General features: G+C 39.6%; 1 protein-coding gene across 1 annotated transcript in view; it reads left to right on the forward strand.

Moving 5' to 3' along the window:
- The window catches only part of gabrr2b (gamma-aminobutyric acid type A receptor subunit rho2b), a 32,604-nt gene extending 5,740 nt beyond the window's left edge, over window positions 1–26,864 (forward strand). The window contains exons 3-9 of the mRNA XM_072695673.1: window positions 10,582–10,649; window positions 16,260–16,483; window positions 19,256–19,338; window positions 19,630–19,770; window positions 20,876–21,028; window positions 22,781–22,989; window positions 24,775–26,864. Coding sequence (XP_072551774.1) covers window positions 10,582–10,649; window positions 16,260–16,483; window positions 19,256–19,338; window positions 19,630–19,770; window positions 20,876–21,028; window positions 22,781–22,989; window positions 24,775–25,083 — 1,187 coding nt within the window. The 3' untranslated portion in view covers window positions 25,084–26,864. The remainder of the gene's footprint in view (window positions 1–10,581; window positions 10,650–16,259; window positions 16,484–19,255; window positions 19,339–19,629; window positions 19,771–20,875; window positions 21,029–22,780; window positions 22,990–24,774) is intronic.
- The last annotated feature ends 671 nt before the right edge of the window (window positions 26,865–27,535 follow it).

Below are 27,535 nucleotides of genomic sequence, written 5' to 3' on the forward strand. Positions count from 1 at the left end.
TTTCATGTTCGGGAGCGGAGGGGTCTTTTGAGCGTGTCTGAGATGGTTTGGCTGGAGTTGTCCCAGTTGCAGTGTTCGGCGGCTTCTTCAAAAGGTGGCGCGTGGTGCAGTGTGCTGCTCCTCTAATGAAAGCTTCTTACACAGGGCTGCTCTGAGAGCGCGGGAGGAGCCGTTATCTCTGCGGAAGGCCGTGAGCCAGCAGGGGGTCTCGGTACAGGGGTGGAAAATAGCGGAAACTCAACTGCCGAATCCCATTGGAGGGAAGGCGTCATTGTCCCTGCGTGCTCCCTAAACCACTTTGTGGCATGGCCTTATCTCAGGGAGCGGGAGAAAAGAACGTGCTTAGTTAAATTCAAACAATGTTACCAGTGTTGTAGAATTACAGCAAGTGCTGTAGAACTGCGACTTGTGGAGTCTGTGGTGGACCTTTAACGTTAAAGTGTCCAAAAGTCTGTGGACACCTGTTTATCCAACCTTCCTAACAAATCAAATGAAGTAATGGGGAGTTAAGAGCCTCTGCTCTTCTGGGAAGGCTTTTCACTAAATGTTGGAACATTGCTGTGAGGCATTTGATTGTATTCAGCAAAGAAACTTCTATTGAGGTCTGATAATGATGTCGGACGACTAGTTCTGCCGCCCCAGAGAAGATTGCATTGTTCCACAGCCCAATGCCAGGGGTCTTCATAGCCTACAAGCATTGGACATGGCTAGGCTCATATGCAGTGGCTCCACAGCGTCCTATTCTCTTGCCAGTGCTTTTCTATAAGGATTATACAAACTATGTGAGGTGGTAGATGTTGAGGACCAGATGTACCCTCATTGTTTTCCACTATTATAACAGCAAGTTCTTCAAAGTGTTTGTATTCCACCGCTTTTGCTCTTCTGTTTGGAGCTAAAAACAGGCCTTGCGAGGCTGACAGAGGAATAAAAGCTCCACACAGATAACATATTCTCTGTGTATTCGTAGCCCACAGGTAGAAAACATCTCATTGAACCTTCCCCTTATCAGCATGACTCGAATCTTCTGAACTGGAGCAAACAATGTGGCTTAATCCCATCCCATTGGGGGGAGGGGTGTGTGTTATGAGTCTAAATATATTTCTGTACGGTTTCTAAGAAGGTCCCCCAAAGCTGCACCATGAGCAGCATGCTCTAATGCAATGTGCATAACCTTAATCTGAACACAGATAACCACTGCTGGATTAAGTGCGTCTGATCCACGAAGGAGAAGCACTCTGCAGCTATTAGGTGTAATGGATAGCTGAGGCTTTTTTTTTGAGAGAGAGGGGGGGTGGTTGATCTATTTATTTATTTATTTGTTTATTTTTCAAAAACATGCACAGCCCAAGTTTCATAGCACATGGTACTGTGTTTAAAATGCTGCGGAGAAGGCGAGTAAACCACTGGGCCCTTTTTAAGCAGCTTTATGCGCCACTGCCCACAGATGCCAGTTTTGAAACCCCATGCTGGTGACAGTGAGTTGGATTATGAAGGACGTGGCCCTGGTGCGTGTTTTGTTGTGGTTGTGAATAGTTCTGCTTAACATGCAAGATACTTTTTTTTACACACCATTAATGTATTTCTAGGCTGCTGAGCAACTGTTGGAGAAAGGAATATTGCAAACAGAATATGGACACTCTTGCTGTTGGTGACACACTCTGGTTTCAAAAAACACATTTTTTAAACGAGGAAACTCATTTACATTAGAACAGTATACAGACAGCTAAGAGTATTGTGCTCTAGAGTTTTCTTCTCCACACATTTCCCAACACAGTGCTACAAGCTCTCAGAGCTGTTAAATTTGGTAGTTATGTTGAACTTGCCATCACCTGAACATCCTCATTCCTCAATTAACCCACTACATCACAGCAGATCCAGTCATGTTCATCCCTTCCAGCACATCTAAAACATCTGATAAACATGAGTGTATGTCACATGTGCATGCATCTGAGTGATTCTCAGATGGACTGCCAGTGTGGTTCCTTTCGATGACTGGTAGGACAGGTAGCTCATATACATTACCTATGTTTACTCAGCTACATTTACTCCAGTAAACATTTTGTTGGGTTGTTCTTCCTTTGGCTCCCAAAAGCTTCTTAGTGTTAAGATCATCTTAACAGGTAAAGAGAGGGTTCTGTGCAATGCTCACTCACCCATTCAAGACCCGTCTTTGTGCTGAGATGCTATTGGAAAACCCAGCCCTGTGCTTTTTCAATTTATAGCACTTATAATACTTCTACTCCAATATGTTTGAGCACCTCGATGGCGATCTAGAGAGCTCCAATGCAAAGATAAAATGATTATCGATGCATTGTGTAATACGTCTTAGCCTCCTTAGTAGCCTCAACTTAGAGGCCAACTTAACCTTTCTTGTGATGCCCGGTTCCTCTGATGCACTCTGATGTGGCTCTAGTTTTGGAGAACATGAGAAGCTAGCTGCCACTCATCAGTGATTTTCTTCACTGATTCCATGACTTTGGTTTTGGTCTCATTGTAGAAGTTGGGAATTACTGTGTCAGTAAAATTGTTATACATTGTTGTATTTTGGCTCCAAAGTGCACAACATAGCACTGGAGCCCTGGTTCTCAAAAACTGAATACGGACGCAAATCCAACTAATAAAAGTTGTGATAGAGTTTGTAGTTGGCTTTCCCCTTTCTGATTTGGTGGAAGCTTTGACATCAATTGCTCGCTAGTCCTTTGTTTGGCTGCAACAAAAAAAAGGCCCATGCTTGCTTTTAATGCAGAGGGTGCCAGTCATATTTCTTGCTTATCTATCTTGTTTCACTCTTATGTGCATGTCACAGACTGTCCAGGCACTGCACTTCCATACTTCTTGAGATCTGCCTTTTGCTTTCTGTCAACAATAAGCTATCATTTAAAAAAAAGTCCTTTTTAGATGATTGGAAATAGATTCAGAATCGTCGTCTGCATCAAGCTGCATCTAAGAGCGCAATTTTACAGTAACAGTGATTAAGGAGTGTTTTAAGCTGCTATTTCTTAACTTGTTTCAGAAAATGCTTTTACTTTTACTTCAGCAATATCTTGACTTCAGTATTTCTTTAGGCAATCTGTACTTTGCTAGCTAGATAAATAATGGCTTGTCATCAGGCAATTGCTTGTTCTTAAATATCATTGATGTTTTCTATGTTGCTGCCTTTTAAGCCCTTTAAGGAATATGGAAAAAATCCAAAATAGCGTAAAATAACATGTGTTTCCTTAAACGTCAAACAGGGTCAAACTGAGAACCACTGGCCAAAAAATTCTTCTCATTCTAAAAATGAAAGGTGCCTTGCATATACAAGATGCCTTACATATTCTTTCCAAATAAGAGGGTTATGGGAGGAACTCTTGATAATCAACAAGCTATTGCAGGAATCTCCAACTAATTTCATCAAGCACCATACTTTATATATCATACAATATATAACTGTTGTCCAATGAAAAATATGTATGTCCATTTTTAGTTTTCTCCATGGTTTGAACCCTGTAGCTGTGTAAATCATTATGGATTAATGGACCAATAAAAAATCTCTAAATTGCTTGGACTAAACTCATATTGTTCATTGACTACGAACATTTTTGTCTTCTCTTGTAAAGTCACCATTTGTTTTTCATTGGACAGTGATGTGTTTTGTCTGTATGCATATGCATGTATTTAAGTAACTGAATGTATTTATTAATAAATAAATGATGGAATAAATACAAAGTCAATAAGTCTTTGTATTTGTGTACACAAATTGTGTTGTGCACTTAATAGCTAAAATAGTTGCCATTGAAAAGCTAAAGTTCCTTGAAGAACCTACAATATAAACAAATGGTTCCTTGACGCACCCTAAGATGTTCTAGACCATGCTGGATAAAACTGTTCCTCAAGGAAACCTTACAAATCTATTAAGTTCCACAGAGAGGGGCCTGTTTTAATAGGGTGCCTGGAGGCTCTCTAAAGGGTTCTAGGGTGAGCTAAGTATAAAAATAGTTCTTTTCCGATCCCGAAAGAAATGGCAGGTGTGCTTTAATTTTTCTCTTTTCTCCAAGTCTTTTAGCTACTTTTATTTTTTGACAGTGGTATAAAAAAGCCAGATAAGAAACTGAGCAAGGCTCACTTCTGTGGGGCCACTAGGAATACCCAGTCAGTCCTGTGGACTGGGACTTGAACCAGCAAACTTTCAGTTGCTTCCTCACCTCGGGGGGCAACCAAGAATACACAGTCAGTCCTGGGATTTAAAGTATCTACTTGGCAACTTCAGAGAGATTCTGCTCTCACTACACATGGCTCTCTGTAGCGGACTTTTATGGGAGTCGTTCTGGTCCGTGGGGAGGAGAAGTGTTGTGCGTTTGCTAGCTTTATAGCTAAAGCTGAATACATCATCCTAAAGTAGACTTTTGTTGTGCTTTGGTACGAGTCCTTTTGAACCTTAAAAGAAATACAGAACGTGTATGAGGTCTGGGAGGCGTCCTACATTGCTGGATTTGTCGGTTACTGAGCTAAACTGCTATTTAAGGCCGGCTTCTTTTGTTGGGCTCGGAAGAAGTTTGAAGCTGCAGTGTTGGAGTTCTGTTGAGAGCTACTGTAAAACTTCTGCAGCTCACATTTCCTGCTTTTGAAAGATATTTAGGTTGGGCTGAGAAGAGCTTTTTGTAATATTTTAAGAATTTGTCTGTCTTTCTTGTGTTTTTCTTACTTTGTAATCCACTTACTGTATAACACTTGTGATTTTATGCAGTTTTCATATGACAATTTGCCAACCTCTGATGATGCATTGGAGTTATCTTAACAAGCGCTTGTTGCTTCTGTGCAATGCCTATTCAGAATGAAGCAAATTCATTTTAGAGCATTTTTGTTTAGTTAAGTTAAGTTAAAAGTTTGCACTCACTTTTTTTGCTCTGCATCTCAGTTTGGTCAACAATACAAATTTAAATTGAGCCTCAAAAACATTAGTAAATAAGGTAAAGCTGTGTTTTTTAAGATTATAAATTTGTTTACTTCTGCGGGTTAGGACTCCCCCTATCACATGATGCCCTCAGATTGGGAGGCTTTTGACATTGCAGCACAGAGCGCTTGCTGGGATTTGAACTCACTCTTTATGAGCAGCAGTTCGACCGTTGTGCCACTTTAAAGCTGTGAAATTACACTGCATAATAACACAGTTCTGAGTAAATGTAACTTTCCATTCTTTCTTGAACATGGGAATGTACACGTTTTCACAGCTCTTGCAGTCTTACTTCCTGCCTGCCTCCCTAGACACAGCAAATCATATGTTCAAGTCCCCAACACCCCAGCCCTCCATGTTTAGGAGTCTGTTAATAGGAAAGTTTCCTCCATTTGAAAAGGGAAGTTCTAACCTACAGATACAGGGAATAAACAATACACAATTGGATGAAGGGAATGGGCTAAATGATTACTACCAAGTTTTTGAGTTGGTACTTAAAATGTAGACCCAAAAATTATGAGAATTGTGACTAAACTAAGATGAGTAAAACACTTAAGTGATCAAGTTACTTCACCATCTTAGGTTGGCCCTAAAACATTGGAAGCAAACATTGGAAGCTGGAATCTGTTGGTACTGTTGTGTCTGATGAGACTGAGGGTGTCCATGTCCATGTTGTTTTTCCTGACGAGCCCGTCAGTGAGTTCAGTGAGTGAGCGTTGCACGGGGAAGGCCGTTTTCCCCCTCCATCTGTCCAGATTAGGCTGGCGAAGCTTGCTGATGACCCGTCTGGATTAAATGCACGCAACAATCTCCTGACCTGCGACACCCGTTCGCAGCTGTTAACGAGGCGATGGCCGGAAGGCCACAGGAAAAGCAGCCGCTTGTCCTCGGATCCACTACTCCCTCCCCTCCCTTTTCAAAGAAAAATGATGTAATAGCCACGTCTTAGACAGGCTCTGAAGCATAGAAGCGGGATGTGTCACGTTTCTGCACATGCTCCCACAATGTGCCTCCTTGCGAGTGTTGCAATTGGTCCTGAGAGAAAGTGGACAGATCTTTTACTCTCCTGCTGTAGCGTTATTCACCTTATTTACATCAGCATTCCAATCCGTTTGTACAGTTTAAAATAATCAGATGTAGAAAGTGATGAGATTAGATTTTGTGTTTGTTGACTTTGACTAAGGTTGGACTGGTTTTGGTGTTTCGAGTTGAGTAGGGTGGTCTGGATTTGGTGCTTCAGTCTGGGTGGGGTGAAATGGTTTTGGTATTTTGGTTTGAGTAGGGTGGTCTGGATTTAGGGTTTGGTTCAGTAAATGGGGTGTTGTGGTGGATTCCGTATGACCAGGGTAAAGTGGATTTAGTAGAACCTTTTAAGGATACAGCAAGTATCTTTCTTTGCATTCAAACAAGAAAGCAGCCTTCCTCTCCTTTTCTTGGTCTGATGGCTACTGAGAGAACAAGGAACTTAAGTACCTGGCCAGTCCTCTTGACAGCTCCATTCCACACTCTCCTCCTACAGTGCTGCATTAGGCCAGAAATGTACTCAACGCAAGTGCCAACGTTCAGCCACTGCTCTGTAAAATTCTGGACAAACTCGACGTGCGTTCTTACTTTACTGTGGCACTCAGTGGGGCAATAGGGGTCATGACAGTTGACTGGACCAACACATGCTGACTGGACCAACACATGCAGCGTCTCCTTGCAGCAATGCTCAGAATGCAGCTCATACTTATGCTACGTAATGAAATGCGTTGTGACACTGGGAACTTATAGCTCAAAGCATCCGCGTTCACGTCCTTGCGTGAAGGATGTTTCAGGCCTTAAAGTAAACGTCTTTGGAGAAAATAATGAATTCTTAATGCATGAATAGTTCTTTAAAGATGTAAATAGAGATATATGAGTGTGAAGTAGTTTAAAGGGATACTGTTAACTGTTGCTCCAGTAGAAAAAAACAACATGAGCTTCAAGAGCTTTGGCCACTGTTAGTTTCTCCATTGGCTTTTACACCCTGTTTTACATAATTATTCATTGGAAACAATTCCAATGCAATACTAGCCTGAGTCCATGCAACAAAGCAAAATGAACACTTGTGAGATTGCAGGTGTTTTTCACCTAGCTATAGCTGAGAGGCAAAATTACACTTATTACAACTTGCCATTGTCTGTTCTTAATGGTCTTGAACACTGTGGTGGTTATTAGGAATATGAATATGAATTACTTCAATTGTTTTGGGTTTTCAGAAAATGCGTTGTTGCCTCTGGCGTGACACTCCTGAAAAACAGAGCCTTGAAGAAATATGAACTGACAAATTCAGATGAACTAAGACTGTCATGCTTCGTCCTGATATGACCTCGTCTATCTCAGCTGACTCCCCCCCAGCTCTCTTTCTACATTCTGATACTCGTCCAGGCAATTATATCCCTCTCGATTCAAAGCACGGGCTTAATTGAGTCAGGAAGCGTAAAACCTTTTTTTATTCTTTACGGGAGACAAAATATCCGATTGTAGCGAGTCACGTCAATAACGCTGGCAGTCAGACACACACCTCCAAGCTGTGAGTCAGATATTTACCTGGGGTTTTCTTGACATTTCACTGCAGCGAGTTGCATTGCAATGATCCTATAGAGGTATGAGAGCGTTTCAGAACGGCAAAGTGACCCGAGGATACTCTTCATCTCTTCCCTCCTCTGTGAACTTGTTACCCTTCATTCGAAACAGCAGATGGAATTCCTGTGTAATAACTGTAAAGGGAATTAAATCGTCTCTTAAATAACAAACCCAATCCACCAGTCTAATCCAGAGTTCGCACTCTAGGCGCTGATCCAAGTTCAGAGCTGGCGTGCATTTCCATCAGCAGGTGGCAGGTGGTCCCACGGCACTGACCCGGGAACAGCCTCGGCAGTCCAGCTCCTGACCTTTCACCGTTACAAATTAGGCAGCTAAACTGATACAAGAATAGGGGAAGTGACCTAGGCAGGTGCGTTATTGCTACAGGTGCCTGCAGCGCACGTACCCGCGTGATAGATGGCATATGGTGCCAGTGAGGTTCGCGTGGGCACACAGCTGGAACAGGGCAGGAGAGTTAATGTCATCGCTTCCAGGTAACAGAGAGACTAATGATAGGCTTTGCCACGCGTTGCATAATAGAGTCAGGAAGCTGGCACAATGGCATGACGGATCAGAGATGAGATCACAAGCCCACGTGCTGGGAGAATGTCAGCAAGCGTAGGTGTGATTCATGTGTTTACAACAGAGATATTTTAAAACTGAACCGCCTATCAGCTGATGGATGCAATTGGCTGCAACCCATGTAGACTGGCTGTGTTGGATGTGGTGTGCGAGTGGTACACTCTTAAATATAAAGAGGCCAAAAGGGGTTCTTTAGAGCGACGCCACTGCAGAACTGCTTTTGGTTATCTGAAGAAACAGGATTCAAAGGATAATTATTTAAAGGGCTCATATCGTTACAAAAATACATTGTTGCCATTTTTTAAGAGTGTGATGGAAAAAATAGAATCCTTATTTACATATTCAGCCTATAGCAGTTTAGCTCCGCCCACTGAAGTTATAAGGAGTGTTTCAGCCTGAACTGCTTTCTGAATGAAGCACAATGCAGAGCAACCTCTCAGAACAGATTAAATCTTAATCTTAAAGGCACAGTAGAGATTGGAATGTGGACATTTGATATGAATTTTGATTTATAAGCCCATACATAAAAAAATAGAATGCAAGAAAATTGAGGAATATGGGCCATTAAAAGAACAATTTTTGGAAATAATAAAATGTCTTGACATTATGTCCAAGTGAAAAAACACCTGGATGTAGCATGGGTTGGTGTCTGAAGTAACTAAAGTTAAATAATGTTAGTGCAGACCGGTCATCTGGAATTTCAGGAATTGTTAATCTTGTCAGGGCTGGTCTTTTCCCCCAATCTTGGTATTGTATAGCCTATATCTATCATTCATTGCCAAAGCATAGATAGAAAGAAGAAAAACTGCTGTCAGCCCTGAGGTCTGCAGATGTTTCTGAGGACACCCCTCCTTAACAGAAAATTCTCAAGCTGATTTTTGTTGCCAGTCCATCCATGGTTTACTCCTTACATACACATACACACACTTCAGTGCCTCACTCTAATACTTCACCCACATTTTAGTTTCATTTCAGTTACTGAGTAATACACCTTAAGAGTAGTACCTCTATGAAAATGTCTGATTCTGTCTTTGGAAGAATTCTGATTTAGAATAATTCAACTAGCAAAATAGCAAACCCAGTGGTTTCTTTAGTGTCATCAAGACCAGCCAGAACAGTAATGATGACAGTAAAAACTAAACCCAAACCAGTGAAAGTTGCCAGAACTCCAGATATTTACAGAACTTGTAGTCCAGTATTTCATCTGGAGGCTCGGTACTAACAAGAAAGTAGAAGATTCAAATACTGTTCTTCGTAATGTAGCTTAATGAGTGTATTAAGCTGCTGACCCACACAGCTGGCTGGCTGAAAATCATGTAAATGTAATTAGCACACATGCTCTACTGCTTATATTCCAGTGTTGATCAAAGAAACCATATACAGAGTCTAACGAGAGCAAGACAGTCGCTTCAGTAGCCCTTACAAAGGCCCTATAGCAAACGTTCTTAGCCAGGCATGCAAAAACACAGCTAAAGTTTTGGGCTTTAATTTGCTCTACTTTTAACTATTAAGATAACTGAACAAGACACTGATCTCACCACCACTATTCCTCAGATAATTGTACAAGTGAACGTTGAACAAGGGAACATGATTCTCCCAAAAGATATTCGCTTGGTGCTTTGTTCATAGTGGTGAGAGCACGGATCATCCACATGTGTTCCACTGGGTAACTGCAATCACCATTTCTAGACCCATCTAGCCATTCAGTGACCTCTTGTTCCTTGGGTAATGGAAGCATCCTGAAAGAGATCATAATTTTTTATTGTATGATAAAAATTATCATTAGCAATTGTTCATTTGTACTGTTTTAAAGTGACCTTAAAACACAACAGTGCAGCTGTTTTTCAGACCTGAAAATCGTATCCCACTTTTCTTGTGGAAACAGTCTGATTACAGCCTAGAAATTCCCTGAAAAAACACACAAAGAAAAGCTTCTCTTCTGTTTTTCCTTACATTTCACTTGCGTATCAGATTTATTGAATGTGTGGCCCATTTTTTCTTGCCTTTTCCATAGATCTAATACAGATATCAGTCTCTGTTCCTGTTGAAACACTGGCCAGTTAAACTGTCTTTGTGACTGAAACTCCTCCACTCTGTACCTCTTTCAAAGTCACTTAGATATTTTCCTCTTGATCCAAAATTGGAATCTGGTGGCCCTGCTCAACATTTTATACATGCTGCACGGAGCACTATAGGAAATGTTAAATTGTACCAGGCATTACACCTTTCTGGAAACATCTGCACTTGTTATGTTTCTACATGTATTTATTTATTTATTTATTCTGTTCAATCATCACCTGCCTGTATACTATTTTAAGCACACTCATAACAATGATAATTATATAGCAATCAGCTTGGCTGCCAACGATTAACTAGGTGACACATAACGCTGCATATATAGCAAGGAATGATGGTCAATGAAGATTAATCAATGTCCATAACTGTGCTCTTGTCTCCAGGTCCAGCAGTCCCTGTGGGTGTAGATGTCCAGGTGGAGAGCTTGGACAGTATCTCAGAAGTGGATATGGTGAGACCACAATCCCCAGACCTTATATCCACATCTGGCTACATAAATGCTTTTCTTTTAGACAGATAGAATTCCAGTTTGTATTAGTGCTTCTGTATGCTTGATACATGCAAACCCAAAAGGAAAAGGAAACCCAAGGAATTATCTTCTGGAATCTCCTAAGATGATGACATGCATGCTAGCTCCAGTTTTATGATTTTTCCGGTGTAAATGCAGCATTTGTTTTGTTGTTGTTGATTCATTTCACTAATCAGGTCAGCGACCCCATCATAGCCCTTAGACAGCTCTTTCTCTCCTCTAAGTCTGGTTTTGTTTCTATTCTTCTTCTGCTCGACTTTACCACAGCCTATGATACAGTCAATCGTAACGTACTAATCTTCCCAGCCACTTCCCAGTATCGCCATTACTGGCACTGTTCTATCCTGGTTCAGATAGGCACCAATGCTGCTCCTATCATTTAGGGTATTCCTCAAGGATCTGTTCTTGACCCTCTGCTTTTTTATCATCAATATCCAGCCCCTTGGAGACATCATTTGTCATCATGATCTTAAATTGAATCGTTATGCTGGTGACATTTAAGTTTACCTCAGCATCAAACCCTCAGAACCATTCTCATCCTGTATTCAGGAGTTAAGGGACTGGTTTAGCACTACCATTCTAGTTAAATGCTAAGAAGACTGAATGTACGACTGTTGGCACCAAAGTCAGTCATCTCCTCATACTCGGATTCCATACTTGCTGTTGATGACACTCCCGTCAGTCCACCCATCACTGCGTAAAGTCTTGGTGTCTTGTTTGACTTCTGTCTCACATTTAAACCACACATCAAATCCTTGACCAAGCCAGCCTAATTCCCTCTGCGCAATATTGCTTGACTTGACCCTGTGCTGTCTTTTAAAGATGCCTTTATCACATCTGATTAGACTGCATGGCCTTGCACATACTTATCTGCCAGAACTACAGTCCCATCGCAAAACTTATGGTCCTCTGATTTAGTCTTTGTAGCTGTCTCCAGGTTCGAGTTGTCCACTATGAGTGGCAGATCACTTCTCTGCTCCTCTGCTCCTTCTCTCTTTGAAACTCTTTACCATTATCTATTCAGTCCTGTACTTCTAATGTTACCCTCAGGGTCCAACTCAAAATCTTTTCTCAGTATACCGCAACATATCACTCACAACCACCACTTTTGACTCTTATACAAAGGGCTGTTGGTTTAATGTTGGGGAGTCTGGGGTTTATGTGTGTCAAAATCTATATTTGATTTAAAACATTTATACAGTATATTATTAATATAATGTGCATTTTTTATGTAGTTTTTAATTAATGACTTTTTATCCATCTGCACATTTACTCTTGGCTCAGTTGCGCCTCTAGTGCATGTCAGTGTACCTCCTAAGGTGATTTGAGCAAGTGGATAGCTCCTGTCTCCAGTGTATCTCTGTTGGCTTTTTTTTTAGATTGGCTTTTTACAAGTGCATAGCTGCCTGATAAACCCAAGATGTAAGTACACATAAAAAAAGTTGTTGAGGAATGTTTGATATTTACATGATAAAGAAACTGGCCAGACCTCTTGCCTAATTTGCTATGTTTTCTCCGTATACCACATATAGTGGTTTTGGGGCAGTGGTGACCGTACACTATGGTACAACTACAGTGTATTACTCAGTAACTACAGGGATTCTGTACAAGCTGGTGGGGCTATTCTTTGCTAAAAGAATGTTTTAGAATAACACTTTTGTCCTAGACCATAGGTGTTTTAAGTAGTTAAATATATATATATATATATATATATATATATATATATATATATATATATATATATATATATATGTTGTTTTTTTTTGTTTGTTTGTTTTTTGTTAATTGTTCAGATTTACTGCTGTTTTACCATTATCAACATAGAATGGGTTCACAGGTGGTAAATAAAATGGCTATGTCTGTGTTGTATTCTGAACCCTGGTTCCATTTACCACCACTGTAAAGACAATTTCACACCAAACTCTGAATCATTTTATATCATCAATAACTAAACAGCTATACATAACAATTATGTTGCAATATCTGAAAATTAACTTTATTATCATTATGAAATGAACATATAACAACAACAACAACAATAATAATAGCTGGTGACAATTCCTGATTTTATTACACTAAACCTAAAAATTTTCCACCCCTGTTCTATGGTATAGCTACAAAGAACCTTTTTTACCATCATTAATTTTTCTGTGAGTGTCCTTAAAATTCAATCAGCATGACAGCAACTCATTACTGTACTGAGAAAGTGTGCCCCTCGGTGCTGTCTTACTGTCACTGACCTCAGCAGATTCCTGAATATGTGTTATGATGTTATGGCATGCTGGATGGCACACGCAGCCATGCAGATCGTATCAAAGTGAGGGAAAACATGCAGTCCGATGTGCGCCACAAACAGCATTAAGCAAGGCCCACTGAGCTCCATTGCTGCCACTAAATGAAGCCATGGTCCTTTCATCCCCTCTTAAATCGGGGTTTGTATAAGACACCGAGACAATAGGATGAAGATGCGTTCATTCATGCTTAGTGACCTCTCTCCCAGCACCAAAGGCTGAAGAACTGTTTTTTCCCCCAGTGTTAAACAATAAATAATGTGACTGGGGAGAACGCAAGCCACGCACTGTTGGTGTTCTAATGCAAGGCCACGTGCTGGTAGCATGGTAATTAAATTAAAACGGCCTTCTGTTCTTGCCCGCAAATTGCACTCAAAACTGTCATCATGATGTTGTGTAAGCCTCCATGTGGGAGGACAACCAAGGATTATATTTAATTTGGATAACGGCATTTTTCTCTGTTTGGGAACAGAACAATATTAAAGCAGACAGTATGAATAAATTCTGTGAGTTACTGCTGCTGGAAGGTGTTTTTTTAAAGGGTCTCTGGCAGTTCGTGCCATCACGCTACAGGCCTAGCCTAGTCTAAGCTAGCTTAGCAGCTGCACGCATGTGTGTTTTCAGCCCTGGGAGCTTCCTTGAGTGGAACACAGGGATGTGCTGGAATGGCGTTTATTGTATTGGTGCTAGTGTTTACGAGTGGCCATGGAGATTTGCTGTTATGTAACATGGTAAGGAGGGAGCAGAGGAGAATCAGCCGCTCCCATGGGGATTGAGGATGGCGTAGTCGGCGGGGTTTGCCTGGTGACAGAGTGAGGACTTAACCAATCAGGTTGCCTGCCTGCTGTGGCCAGGGCACATTATGTTATCTGGGCGATTGCGAGAGCAGATATGCTGCACTCTCTCTAACAGATGGTAGTATTTCACAGTTTTTGGAATACAGTAACTGCACCGAGCTTGCCAAATCTGATGTACGGAAAACAACATTAAGCACTGTTTCTCTGTTGTTAAACTAAAGACAACAGAGAATGATATATGATATAGACTGATTGTTTGTCATTATTATTATTTCATTACTACTTTAATTATCATGTGTTTGGTACCCACACTTTTTGATGGCACACGAAAAACATGTATATATGAAATGACTGGAATGGAGGTGTCGTATTTGGAGAAATGTATGTATTTGGAGGTTTCATAAAGCAATGCTTTCAAAAATACCATTAGCATTTATTATCAGCGTATGCCAGTTAAAACATGTAATTGTCCTGTATTGTTTTTGGCTTGGATTTACAGTACTTGGGAAAAAATGTGGACACATGCATAAGCTACAAACGGCATATTTAGCGATGTTTGAATGTTAATAAACAGCTTATTTCAGTGATGACATAATGATATGAGATAATATATTTATAAAGTAAATTACATACAATTACATAAATTAATGTAAAGAGACTTTAACAGTACCTTTGATACAATTGTGACAAACATATCGATGTTTAATGCATAATGTGATTTATTATTAATAACTCATTATCATATTCAGTCAGTTAATGTAGCTTGTTAATAGTGGGAGACACCAATGTGACAGACGTTTTTTTTACAACGCTGATTTGATCACGAATTGCTCGGTTACCAAACAACTCTTTTTGTTTTATGCATTTACTGACAAGAGAGAATACATTTCCTGAACTTTCCTGCTAATATAAAACTTCAATATCCTTTTCTTGTCAAAAAACAATCATGTGACTTTTATTTTGATGCTGTTTGTCTGTATAAGTGACTTTTATTTAGATGTGGTCTGTTAGTTTATCCAACCCTAGTGGAATCTGTTAAAAGATAAAAGTGGTGTCCGTCCCCTAGTGAAGTCTGTTAAAGCTTAAAAGAAGAATCTGTCCACTAGTGGAGTCTATTGCAGGTTAATAGTGGAGTCCGTCCCCTCATCAGATTTTATGAAGTAAATAGAATCGTGTAGACACATTGGGGCACACTGCTATGAAGCCTCATTTCCCAGTAATGGAACTAATAAGGCAGAGGGCACATCTTGTAATTATTGTGCTAATTATCTCTGATGTGTCAGATAAATATGATGTATAATTATTGCAATTCAAACAGTTAGTCTAATGTACAAATGTTGGATACCACTTTACAATACAACATTGTAGATGTTTTAACCATCATCATACTTTATGAAGGAACTAATAAGGCAGAGGACACATCTTGTCATTGCTGGTATAACAGGTTCTGTTTATAAATGTTTAAATATTGCTATACCAAAGTTCAAAGTCCTTATGTAGCTTTCGAAAAATTACAATTGTATTTTGTACAACCTAAATGTTTTTAAAAAGATTAATCACTGAAAAATTATTTAAAGAACTAACCATCATTCTATTGTGGAATTGCTCCAAATAACCTCTTTTAAATTGTAGGACATACAAGCAAATGTATTGCCAAAGGCAACTCTCAGTGAGTCACTCTGAGTCAGAATCCTGATGTAGCCAGAGGCTTTCTGTGCCGAGACTGACCACCAGCACCTCTTTTTTAAATACTTTATTAGCGAAGGGATGTTTTGTAGAATCTACTGTTTCATGTTTTTCCCATTCAAACATATGTACCATTTCATTGCGTGGAGCAACGAAAAAATAATATTGCATTAGGCTGTGAGTTTCCAAGAAATCCACTGCCCTGCAAGACAAATAAAGGGAAGTGAAAACAATATTTTTCATTGTTAAATATTTCTAAGAATATTCTGCTTGTTTCTAGATGTTTTAGTTGGTTTAAGTCTAAATTTGTTATTCCATGATCATTTTACCTGCTTTAAAGACATAGAATGAGACAGTTTCTTTAAATAGAGCACTACTAGTGTGAACATTTTTTTTGCATCACCTCAATTCAAAATATTATCTATCACGACTGGATTTCACTGGATTTCACAGAAATGCTTTAGGAAGATCTTTTTTACTGACCTTCTCTTTTCAGTAACATTCACATTACTGCTCTAAGGGTTCCTTAATGGTTCTTGGCTTGAAAGTGCAGCTTTATGAAAACCCTTTTTACCAGTGTAGAACCTTTTCATTATATGGTGGTTCTTTCAACATAAGAGTCCTAATTTTTCTTCAAGGGTCTCATTTTTCTTCTTTGAAGAAGAGCCCATTGAAAGGGTCTTTAGGGAACTTTGCCCCTTTGAGTGTAAATTAGCATTGCTGTGAGAATATTTAAAAACCTCTTGCTTCTGCTGCAGGACTTCACCATGACTTTGTATCTGAGGCACTACTGGAAGGATGAACGACTGTCCTTCCCCAGCACCACCAACAAGAGCATGACTTTTGATGGCCGTCTGGTGAAGAAGATCTGGGTCCCTGACGTGTTTTTCGTCCACTCCAAACGCTCCTTCATCCACGACACCACCACCGACAACATCATGCTCAGGGTTTATCCTGATGGACATGTCCTGTACAGTCTCAGGTGAGGCGATGCCAGATTGAATGCCAGATGCTGTGTCAGTTCTTTTTCTAAAGCATAATTATGAAATTATAGCTCCATATCTAAAAGGACTGAGACACAGTGGGAGACCAACAGGCAGTTAACCGGGGGCCCTTGATACAGGGGGGCTATGGTGGCCAGCCCACCTAAAAATTTATTGAGCCTTTTATTTAGATGCTGACTGACTACACACACAACACTGGCATCTATATATCCTCCTCATAAAACCACTCTGCGACAATTGATAATCCCAATAATCCTGATAATCCTGATAATCTTGATTGCTTTAACAAGAAAATATTGTGCTAATTATTTTTAGACACCACCAGTCATAGTGGTGTGTCAGATAAATATGACGTATAATTATTGCAATCCAAACAGATAGTCTAATGTTAGAATTTAGGGAACTGCTTTACAACAAATACAGTTACACCGTGTTTATAACTGTTTTTTAAATTAGTGCATTAATGGTACCTAACTTTCAGTCAGCGTTATAACTGTCAGTATAGTTATATACCGAGCAGAGGTAACCCTTTCTACTCCAGAAGTTGCGTAAATTGTCTAACCCTCTGCTCTGATCAGGGCTTTCTAATAAGCATTCTAAGTACAATGACAATCAAGATACTTACATACTGGCAGCTTCAAGCAAATAATTAATAACTTCCATTTAGCCACCATATTAAGTCATATTAAGGAGGCCTTAATATGTAACAAGGTGGAGCGTTATTACTGAGAATTGATCTTTAAGATTATGTACATTGGAATTCCCATCTATGGCAGTGTACACTCACACTGGTAAATAAGGCAGTGAGAACACACACTTGTATCTGTCGGCAGTCACTTCTGCGGGTTACAAACATTAACATCAACAACACAATAAATGTGAAAATGTGAAGGTGAACGTAACGACTAAGATCTTTCCAAATGTCCATTTGTAGGCCGAATACAATTTCCCACTGACCATGATTCTGACTGCTGGTGACTAAGCGGTAGTACCTACTTAACATATAGCTGATGAAGCTGACAGCACTAATGCTGACCAATAGAGAAGACAAAGTAAGCCAAATACAGATCTGACCTAAGGCTTATCATTTGGGCTTTATAACCTAATTAATAACCATGAATAAATTATGTAATAGCTATAAAGGTATAAATAGTCTAAAGTTGCATCGATTTATGTTAGATGATAGTTCATGTTAGATGATAGTTGGTGGAGATAATCAAGAGCATAAACATTCCATATGATCCTAGTTACTGACCACATAAATCAGCTGATTTTTTTATTATTAAGTTAGGATTATTAACTGTGTTCAGCACCCATATCCCACTATTAACAAGCTACATTAACTGACTGAATATGATAATGAGTTATTAATAATAAATCACATTATGCATTAAACATCAATATGTTTGTCACAATTGTATCAAAACAACCCCCTCTTAAGAGGTACTGTTAGTGGCCTTTCATGGCTCATTGCTATATCTTGTGGAGTGGCCTCTCATGGCTTACCACTTCATGGAGCAACTCACATCACCATATAGAGTGACATTCACTGTAATCTATTCTGCTCAGGCAGAGATTTCTGTTCGCATCACTGAAAACTGGAGTGTTTAAAGTGTACTGAGGGGATAGAGTGACGGCAGAGTACTGGAGTGCTTGTGGGAAAACCACTCTTGGTCATGTTTGCCTTTGAGTTGCCTTGTGCTGCCCACCACTTCATGACCACTTTTGGGTGGATTTGAACCTGATGCTGGCTTATTGGCATATTGGCAATGGTTTCATTGCTTTTCATTATTCTCAAATCACAGGGGCATGATGAAATGCCGCCTAAAGAACAATGAACATAAACATAGCCCACACCCACTTCCATGAAATATGTCATGTCAACACCTGAAGAAAGCCACTACTTTGATGGAACACATCATTTTTAATTTACAACCCTTTGTCACATTTTAATTACATAAATTCAAAGTGAGCTTTTTTCAGTGTGTTTAACAATCCAACTCAATTTACTAGTTACCATGAAACAATCATTTGTTGCTTGAAATTAATTGAAATATGGAAAGGATTTCCATGCAATTAAAGGTCTTTCTTTCACAACAAGGCCCCTTTGTTGATCTAACACAATCGACTATAATTGTTCTATTAATCTGCTATTAAATTTCCGACTCAGCTCATTAACTTTCATCAAACTGGAGTTATTAGTCATTTATTGTTCAATTAATTCTTTAATGAACTGTTGTGGCTGATTTTATTAAATGCTAATGGTTTAATCCTGAGAGCAAACATGGTCAATTTAGAACCACACTCAGCATCAGAGAGTATAGTAACCTATTCTTGTACTGAACAACAGTAAGGCCAGGTGATTGACCAAACTATAGAACACTGTTTATCACTGATACCACCAACAACAGTGCATTTTTTTTAGGTGGTAGTTTTAAAGTCAGCCAGTAAAACATTTTGTCTTGTCCTTTTGGAAAAATTGTAACTCTAAGTACAAATTCATTTATTTGTGTCTCATAAAATCAAGTGGAAATCCCACAAGACTGGAGAAAGCACTGGGAAAAGTCACAGTCTCTTCTACTTTGTTTGATTTATATGACTTATATATTATAAATTACTGTAATATTTCAGTGCTAACAGCTGAAGTACATTTTTTGTAATGTTTCATGTCTTATAATGTTTGTTTTCATGACAATTCTATAGTTTTTGAGTGCAGTCCTGAAATGCAGCTGTATTTTTCTGCTGTCCAGGGTTACAGTGACGGCAGCATGTAACATGGACTTCAGTCGTTTCCCCCTTGACTCACAGACCTGCACACTGGAGCTGGAGAGCTGTAAGTGCTTACAAGCTCCCTCGTATTTGTCTAATATCAAATATAAGACTTTGCATTGAATATACAATAAATTCCTCTTATATAGACACAATACTCTCTTTCATTGTTTGTACTGGGAACAAATGCCATGCATGTTAAGTCAGTTTTACACTATGTTACCCTGATCTCTCACAATGACTGGATTCTGACTACACTGTAGGATTCTGACTACACATCAAAGTCCTGTAAAAAAGATCACACACATTAGCCTAAGACCTCTTCGAACATTAGAGCCATGCTCTCTGTGCACAGACGCCTACACAGACGAGGATCTAATGCTTTACTGGAAGAGCGGTGATGAATCTCTCAGCACGGACGACCGGATCTCTCTCTCTCAGTTCCTCATTCAGAAGTTCCACACAACCTCAAGATTGGCCTTCTACAGCAGCACTGGTACTGCTTTTTACAGTGTTACGTTTCTGAGGTAGTGCAGCAAATGCAAACACGGGTTGCCAGGTGACAGGTTCTTCTTGGCAAGCGGAAGCTAAAAAGCAAAAATGCTCATGCAAACACACCAATATGACAGTCTGCGCTGGCTTTCAGTGACAACTACATCTCAGACCACTTGGCCAATCAAGAGGGGTTCCATATTGTACTGTAAAAGGGTTCTTTCACTCATATAAGCATTTTTGGTACTCGTGGCATGCAAAAGTTTGGGCCCTGGTCAAAATTGAACTGTCAAAAATGTTACTGTGAATAGTTAAGTGAGTAGAAGATGAACTGATCCCTAAAAGACATAAAATTAATAATGCAACATGATTTTTGACATTTAACCCCTCAACACTCCAAGGCTTATTACACACTAAAGTGTATTATTCAGTACCTACAGGGACTTCTGTACAAACTGGTGGCTGGCTATTCTTCAGTAATAATAGTTTGCAAATAACAGCGGTGGGCCCATAGCCTTTTTAAGGGGTTATGCAAGACTAGCGTGCTTTTTTTAATAGCTTAGCCATTTAGAGAATATACATCAATGTAAAAGTAAATGTGCTAGTGTTAGCCAGCTGGCAGATTTTCAACTGTAGAAGAAACTCTAGAAGAACTGTGGTAGAATCTCCTCACCATGTGTACAAAGTCTAGACTTCAAGAAAAACCTTTTGAAGATACAAAGTTAGATTTTGTCAGCTCTGTAAAACTCCTTTGTTTACTCTTGCACCTCTGCACTTGGCTAGATTGATATTAAGCTGTTTTGGCAGCGCTCAAGGCTACTGTTTACAACCTCTTTAGTCTCTGGGAATAAAGAGGTTTAAAAGTAAAGCTAGCAGTATTCTTATGCTGGTTGGCTAGCACAAATGTGCTGTAGCTGATACTGAAGAGACTTTTTTTAGACATGGCATGAACAAGGCATCAGCATCAGTTTCTGTCAGATTGCACTAATTTCCCCGACAGCAGTGTTGCTGCATTTTGACCTGAATTGTACAAATGAAATCCATGTACAGTGGCTCCAACACCCAGTCCCCCACTAAATACTCATGTTTGGTTTGGTCCTCTCCTCCAGGTTGGTATAACCGCCTGTACATCAACTTCACCCTGCGGCGTCACATCTTCTTCTTCCTGCTGCAGACCTACTTCCCTGCTACTCTGATGGTCATGCTGTCCTGGGTGTCCTTCTGGATCGACCGCCGTGCCGTCCCTGCCAGAGTCTCCTTAGGTACAGCACTCTTGAGCCCAATTCAGAAGACAAATAGGGGTTTTGCTATTTCTGAAACTATGAGTCAGCAAATGAGTGAAGTATGACTGGGAGAAAAGAAAACTCCTAGAGCTGGAGTTCTGAGTGGCTTCTGCTTTAAGCTAGAAGGCCGGACAGATGTAGGACTAAAAGGGAAAGGGTGTGGTGGTGGTTTGTGAAAACCTCACTGAAAATGGAAACTATTTTCATGTGACAGTTAAAAAACTCTAAAAGTAACTCAGGGTGAGGAGTTTTCTTTTATTTCCATCCTCTCAGTGTTCCAGGGTTATGGATTAGGCTGACGAAATTACCTCTTTTAAGTTGGTCAGCAACTTAAAAATAAACAGCATAAAGGAAAAAAAACATAAAAATATACAAAATATATGAAAGTATGAAACTTTTTCCAATGTTATGAATGTTATGAATTTTGTATGGTAGTGTTATGAATAATTTTAGACAAGGACCATGCCTGAAGCCCCTCCTCTAAATCTAATATCCTATAAATACCATTTGTTCATATGTTTTTGACAAGTCTTCGTAATCCTCCACCACCACGTCTTCTCTCCTCACAGAGGGGGACTTGTTTCCAACCACTAGCAGATCCAGCCCAAAGTTCTTCAAGTTTTCTTCACCCGCCTCCTTGAACATTATACGCTAATGGCATAGTCCAAACAAGCAAATTATGTTTTGAATAGAAAACAAAAAAGTAAAGATCTCCACCCACCAGGAATCCACATAGATCCAGATTCATAAGCTCTCCTATTTGTCAGGACTTTAGGAACTGAACTTTAAGACCGTTCACATTATATTAACCAACCATTCTTTGTCAGGAGCTGAAAACTCAAGACCTTTCAAAGGGTCTTTCGAAACCATGTCCTGTATTAAGCCCCTCTTATTCCTGTTGGTCAAGTTGACATGGTATGTACAATGCATATCATATTGATTTCCATGCCAACAGGGATAAGGCTTATGTAATACACTGCATAGACTGATGTGTGTTGATTGCTTAAATGCAGAAATAATAAAAAGTGACTTTCCCAAACTGAGAGCAAAAAACTTTTCAGACAGCTCAAACTACCTTTTATATCATTCAGGAACGGCCTTGTAGCATTTGATGAGCGCGAATGGGTCACTGGTAAATTGGGAATGGAGATAATTTGATGAATCTGGTGAACAGAAATTATTCGGTCTGCTTAGAATACCCTAGTGAGTCTGATAAGAATATGCTGAAGTGGACCAGGACCTTCTTCTGGTGTGTTGCAATCCTGCAAGATGAAGTTCTAACCCTTAATCTAATGCACCTGTTTCTAGAGGCTCCCTAATGTTTGAATGAGCTGACACAGGTGCTTCTGTGTAGGGCTGTCACAACAGCCCCATATCCTCTAGCGCTAAAGATGATGGATTGCCTAACCCTGACCCAATATTTCAGCCTCATCTTATGAACTGCACCAAATGCAAAAAAAGTCTTACTATTTCTGCTGCAATGAATGAGCAAGCAGCTCTGAACAGTACTGTTTTTCAACCCCCTTAAACTCCAAGGACTTACTGACAGGCCCAGATATCCAGTCTTCAATTCCATAGCTACATAGCTACACAGTAGCTTCGTAATAGTTACTGATACATTGATAGTAGTTATTAGATAATAAGCATTAAGATGGATCACTAAAAAAATCCTAGGGTTCCAGAGGTAGGAAGAACACTGCTGGTTAATGAAAAGCTTTCTTATTTTTATAGGCATCACAACGGTGCTCACCATGTCCACCATCATCACAGGGGTAAATGCCTCCATGCCCCGAGTGTCCTATATCAAAGCTGTGGACATCTACCTGTGGGTCAGTTTTGTCTTCGTCTTCCTCTCCGTCCTCGAGTATGCAGCTGTGAACTACCTGACAACAGTAAAGGACGGCAAAGAACGCAAACTCAGGGAGAAGGCAAGAGAACAGGTACAGAGCCTATCCTGCTCTTACTATTGTCTCCTACCGACCCAACTTATCATCATTAGCTTTGTAGTTATCACTCAAAAGAATTAATATTAGATATCAGGCTTTTTATGATGGCATGGGGAACTTTTGGTAACAGTTTAGTGCAGGACAGAATTCGTAAGGCTCTACAAACACTTTTCATGACTGGCATAAACATTTCTTAAGGCTTATTCCAACAAGCTCTGTGGTGAAATTACTGGACAATGGACAAAAACAGGCTTTCTTATACATTGTGTAAAAAGTTCATGATAAATGGGCCAATAGAAACTCTCCAAAATGACATTCTATGTTGACTTTCATGAAAAGTTGCCTTTTTTCATTCCTTCAAGTTGCCTTTTAGGAGATACAAGATTTTGTTCTAACATTTTGACTATAGAGTGAATAGAGAGAACCCCCTATGATGAACAGGGATGGTGCAAACTCTGTAGCAGCTAATAAATACAATATTCATACTCTAGTAGTAATGTAAGCTACATGGTTTTCTCTTTACCAATAGTTAATATTTAGGAATTTCCTCATAAATAAAATATATTACGTCAACACAATTATTGCCAGAGGTGGGCTAACTAAAAGTCAGAACTGCTTTGATGCTTTTTTAATGTGGAAATATTTTAAAAAACATTTTAATCGTCATTTTAATTTCTCACTTTTTCTCACATAAGTATCCATTATAGTAAAAAGCATGGACCACGGAATGCATTTTTGATAGATGGGCTAGAAATCAGTGCAACACGGCTCCCACGCCACAGAGTTCCCAATCCTCACACCCATCCACCCATGTTGTATGGAACTTTACTCTATTTATACATTTCATAATTTTCATTTGAGCCACTTATTCTAGCAGTTTGTCATGGCATGAAGAGTGACCTGATTGGTTGGTTTAATAAAGCAGCAGCGAATAAGAAAAGTTCACTTTTTTGTGATACAGGGACTTCTAGTAGGCTTGTAAGTTTCATTTAAGGCACACACAAGCCAAATGAAAAATACGACCATTGCTTTATCTACTGTAAAGATGCCTGCTTGCCTTGTATAGCAGTGCTATAGGAAAAATCATTTGGAAATGGAAAAATCATTTGAAAACACCATGCCTTTAATTATTCACCCTTAAGTGCTTGTAGTTTTTCAAAAGATTCCTCCCACCTTCAAGACACACCATAAGAAGGTCTAGAAGCCTTTAAACAAAGAAATCACTATAGAACTGCTATACAAGGCTAGCAGGCATGTTTACAACAGATATACCAGTGGTCTCATTTTTCATTTGGCTTGTGTGTGTCTTTAATGAAACTTACAAGCCTACTAGATGCCCCTGTATCACAATAAAAGTAAACTTTTCTTATTCGCTCCTGCTTTATTAAACCAACCAATCAGGTCACTCTGTATGCCATGACAAACTGCTAGAATAAGTGGCTCAAATGAAAACTAGGAAATTTATAAACAGAGTAAAGTTCCATACAACATGGGTGGATGGGTGCGGGGATTGGGTTTGGGATTGGGATTGGCGTGGGGGTTGTGTTGCACTGATTTCTAGCCCATCTATCAAAAATGCATTCCGTGGTCCATGCTTTTTACTATAATGGATACTTATGTGATAAAAAGTGAGAAATTAAAATGATGATTTAAATGCTTATTATTTCCACATTAAAATACATACATATTCCTATATAGAGAGTGAGGAAATCTCATGTATAAATATATAGGTTTTGAGTTTGTGTTTGTTAAGACAGTGTTTCTCCCTTTTCCTTGCAGTCTCTGCCCTGTACATGTGGCCTCTCCCACGGCAGGACAATGATGCTGGATGGAACGTACAGCGAGGCTGACAGTAACAGCCTGGCAGGGTACACCCGTGCCCCCATGGCAACTGAAGAGCCCCCTGAGAAACAGGAGCGCATGGTAGTCCACCTGTCCCTAGACAACGAGTCCACAGGAACAAAAAAGAAAGGCCTGCGGGGCTTCCGCATCATCCAGAACACTCATGCCATTGACACTTACTCTCGCATGATCTTCCCCGGGGCCTATATCTTCTTCAACCTCATCTACTGGTCGGTGTACTGCTGAACCAGCCTCATAGCATGGAATACAGTTCAAGAAAGTACAGTAAATCAGGTCATCCCAGTGCAATTGGAGTGATTCTGGCAGTAGATTCTAGTGGAATCTAAAGAGAGTTATGGTTTTGGTGTAAACGACCAAATTAAGCAAGAACCCAGACTCTACCGAGACCTCAGTGACTCATGGTATTCAGCTGGAAATATAATTGGACTCTTATATACCAGGGCGTACTTTATCTCACAGAGGAGCGATGTAATATCTGGGGAAATATTTTGACAAGGCAATAGGAGGTTTCAGTGCTTGGACCCCTGCAATTGCGCCATAAAGTCTGATTGACGCTACCACAAGAGACTTGCTAAAAGCTCAAATCTACCCAGCAGTTCTTTCTTTGTGTTAGAGGGCATGCACAGCTCAGTGGGATTTAATCAACTTTTCCTCAGCTTGGCTCACTTTCCCCCTCATTTGAATTCCAGGCTGTGCTGACGTCACGCCTCCACCATGGCTGGGCTGTATGTGTTTGAACTCTGTGCTTTCTGCATTATCAGTGCTAGTCTCACAACTAGCCGTTATTCCTTATTATGGCATTCCAAAACCTACACCAAATCATACAGTTCAAAAGGCGAACTCTACTTTTACCTCCATTCAACCATACCAGCATCAATGCATGAGTAGAGGCAGGATTTTTATAATGGCAAGGGCAATTTACTACTATGTAAGTTTTAACCAGTTACACTAATTACCGCACATACTTTAGAAGACAGTATTATGCACTCGCTGTCCGCTTACTTTAATACTTACCCTGTACTTCCACTGACTGGCCACTTTATGAGCTCCTGATTACCTTATAGGTTCAATATGTACAATATACAATATGTACAAATTACCCGGCTGTGGCCCATCTATCGCAGAGTATTATTGACGGGATATTATTTTGGGTCACAGAAACAACGCACTGTAATTGTGGCTGCCTGTATGTTGGTGTTCAGTCAAGTGTCTATGGTCAAAAACTGAACGTTGATAAAGGACTAGCAGTTGGCTAACACAAACCGTGCATGAACAGTTCAGCCACATTCTCTAATTGTATACCAGTAAGGTAGAGGTTTCTGATAAAGTGTCCAATGAGAGCATATTCTTATATATTGGTCAGTGATCACTTTCTATTGGACCATTATCCCTCATGAGAAGCACATCCCATCTCAGAATATGGTTGGTGGTTACAATTTTGATAGATATTCATTTTTTAGAATACTAGCGAAATCGTTCTAACCATCGTACCTTAATGTTTTGGAGATGCTGTACAGGGCTCTGTGTATAATGTAGTATTTAGGTGCTGCCTGTTGGCTGGGTTCTATATGTTTTCACACAGTGGCATTTTACTTGAAATATGTTTTTTTAAACTTGAGCCTTCTGAGATATGCCTCTATGACTTTGTTACCTGTGTATAATTCTCATTCACAACTGGTTTCATTCAAAACTAGAAATAAACTCTTTCAGCATCACCTGTTATGATAGTGGATGAACAGCACTCCTAAAGGAGTAAATGAATGCTAATGTTTTCAGTGATTTGTAAAGTAATAAAATAATTTTGTGGACAGCCCTGACAGCGTGTCAAACCCTTACACTGAAGTCAAACAAAAGGCAAAAATGGAATCTTCATGCTATTATAAAATCTGAAAAGTGTCCTAGTTGTATAATGGCTTATACTCAGTCCATGGTTGGACAATATACTGAACCTTTTATCCCTTTTTGTTTTTTTTTTGTCACAAAAACAGTCATTATTAATTTTTATGCTGCCATTTTCCAACCACTCTTTATCCTAAAGAATTAACCATAAAGACACTATTTTTTATTATATTACTCCATTAAACATGATGTATGTAAATGACTCAGAATCAGTGTTCTGATTGGCCACCCTTTATTGTGGCATACTTAAAGCAGCCTTATGTAGCATTTTTACCTTAAAACAACAGCTTCAAAATCATTGTGATGCTTCATTGACTTGAAATAAGGAAAATAGTATTTTTCTCTTTGCTACTCCAGGCTTGGCACACTGTCTACTCCACTATATAACTTTACTGAAGCTGGCAGAAAAATGCATGAAAGATAGAAAGAAAGAACGAGACGTGCGACGATGCGTCATATATTCATGTAAAATCCTGTAATAATACGCTACTGTGGGACTGCACATGCTTCTTTCACTTTCAGTGCAGCTCTTTATCTCTCAGATTATCCAGAAATGCCTATCCAGAAGGTGGCCTTTAGGGGTGGCTCAAAGTGTAAATTCCACTTCCTAGAGGGAGCTGCTTGAAAAAGCAAAACATGTCTGTAAAAAGCAATATAAGCCAAAAAGACTACTTACTGTATAACTTCAGTGTGACTGGGCTAAACTGATGCAAACTGTAGGTGGATAAACTCTGCAAATATATAAAAATGAGTCATATCTGTAATTGTAGTAATAGAT

This window comes from Salminus brasiliensis, chromosome 1 (assembly GCF_030463535.1).
Source record: "Salminus brasiliensis chromosome 1, fSalBra1.hap2, whole genome shotgun sequence".
Taxonomy (NCBI): domain Eukaryota; kingdom Metazoa; phylum Chordata; class Actinopteri; order Characiformes; family Bryconidae; genus Salminus; species Salminus brasiliensis.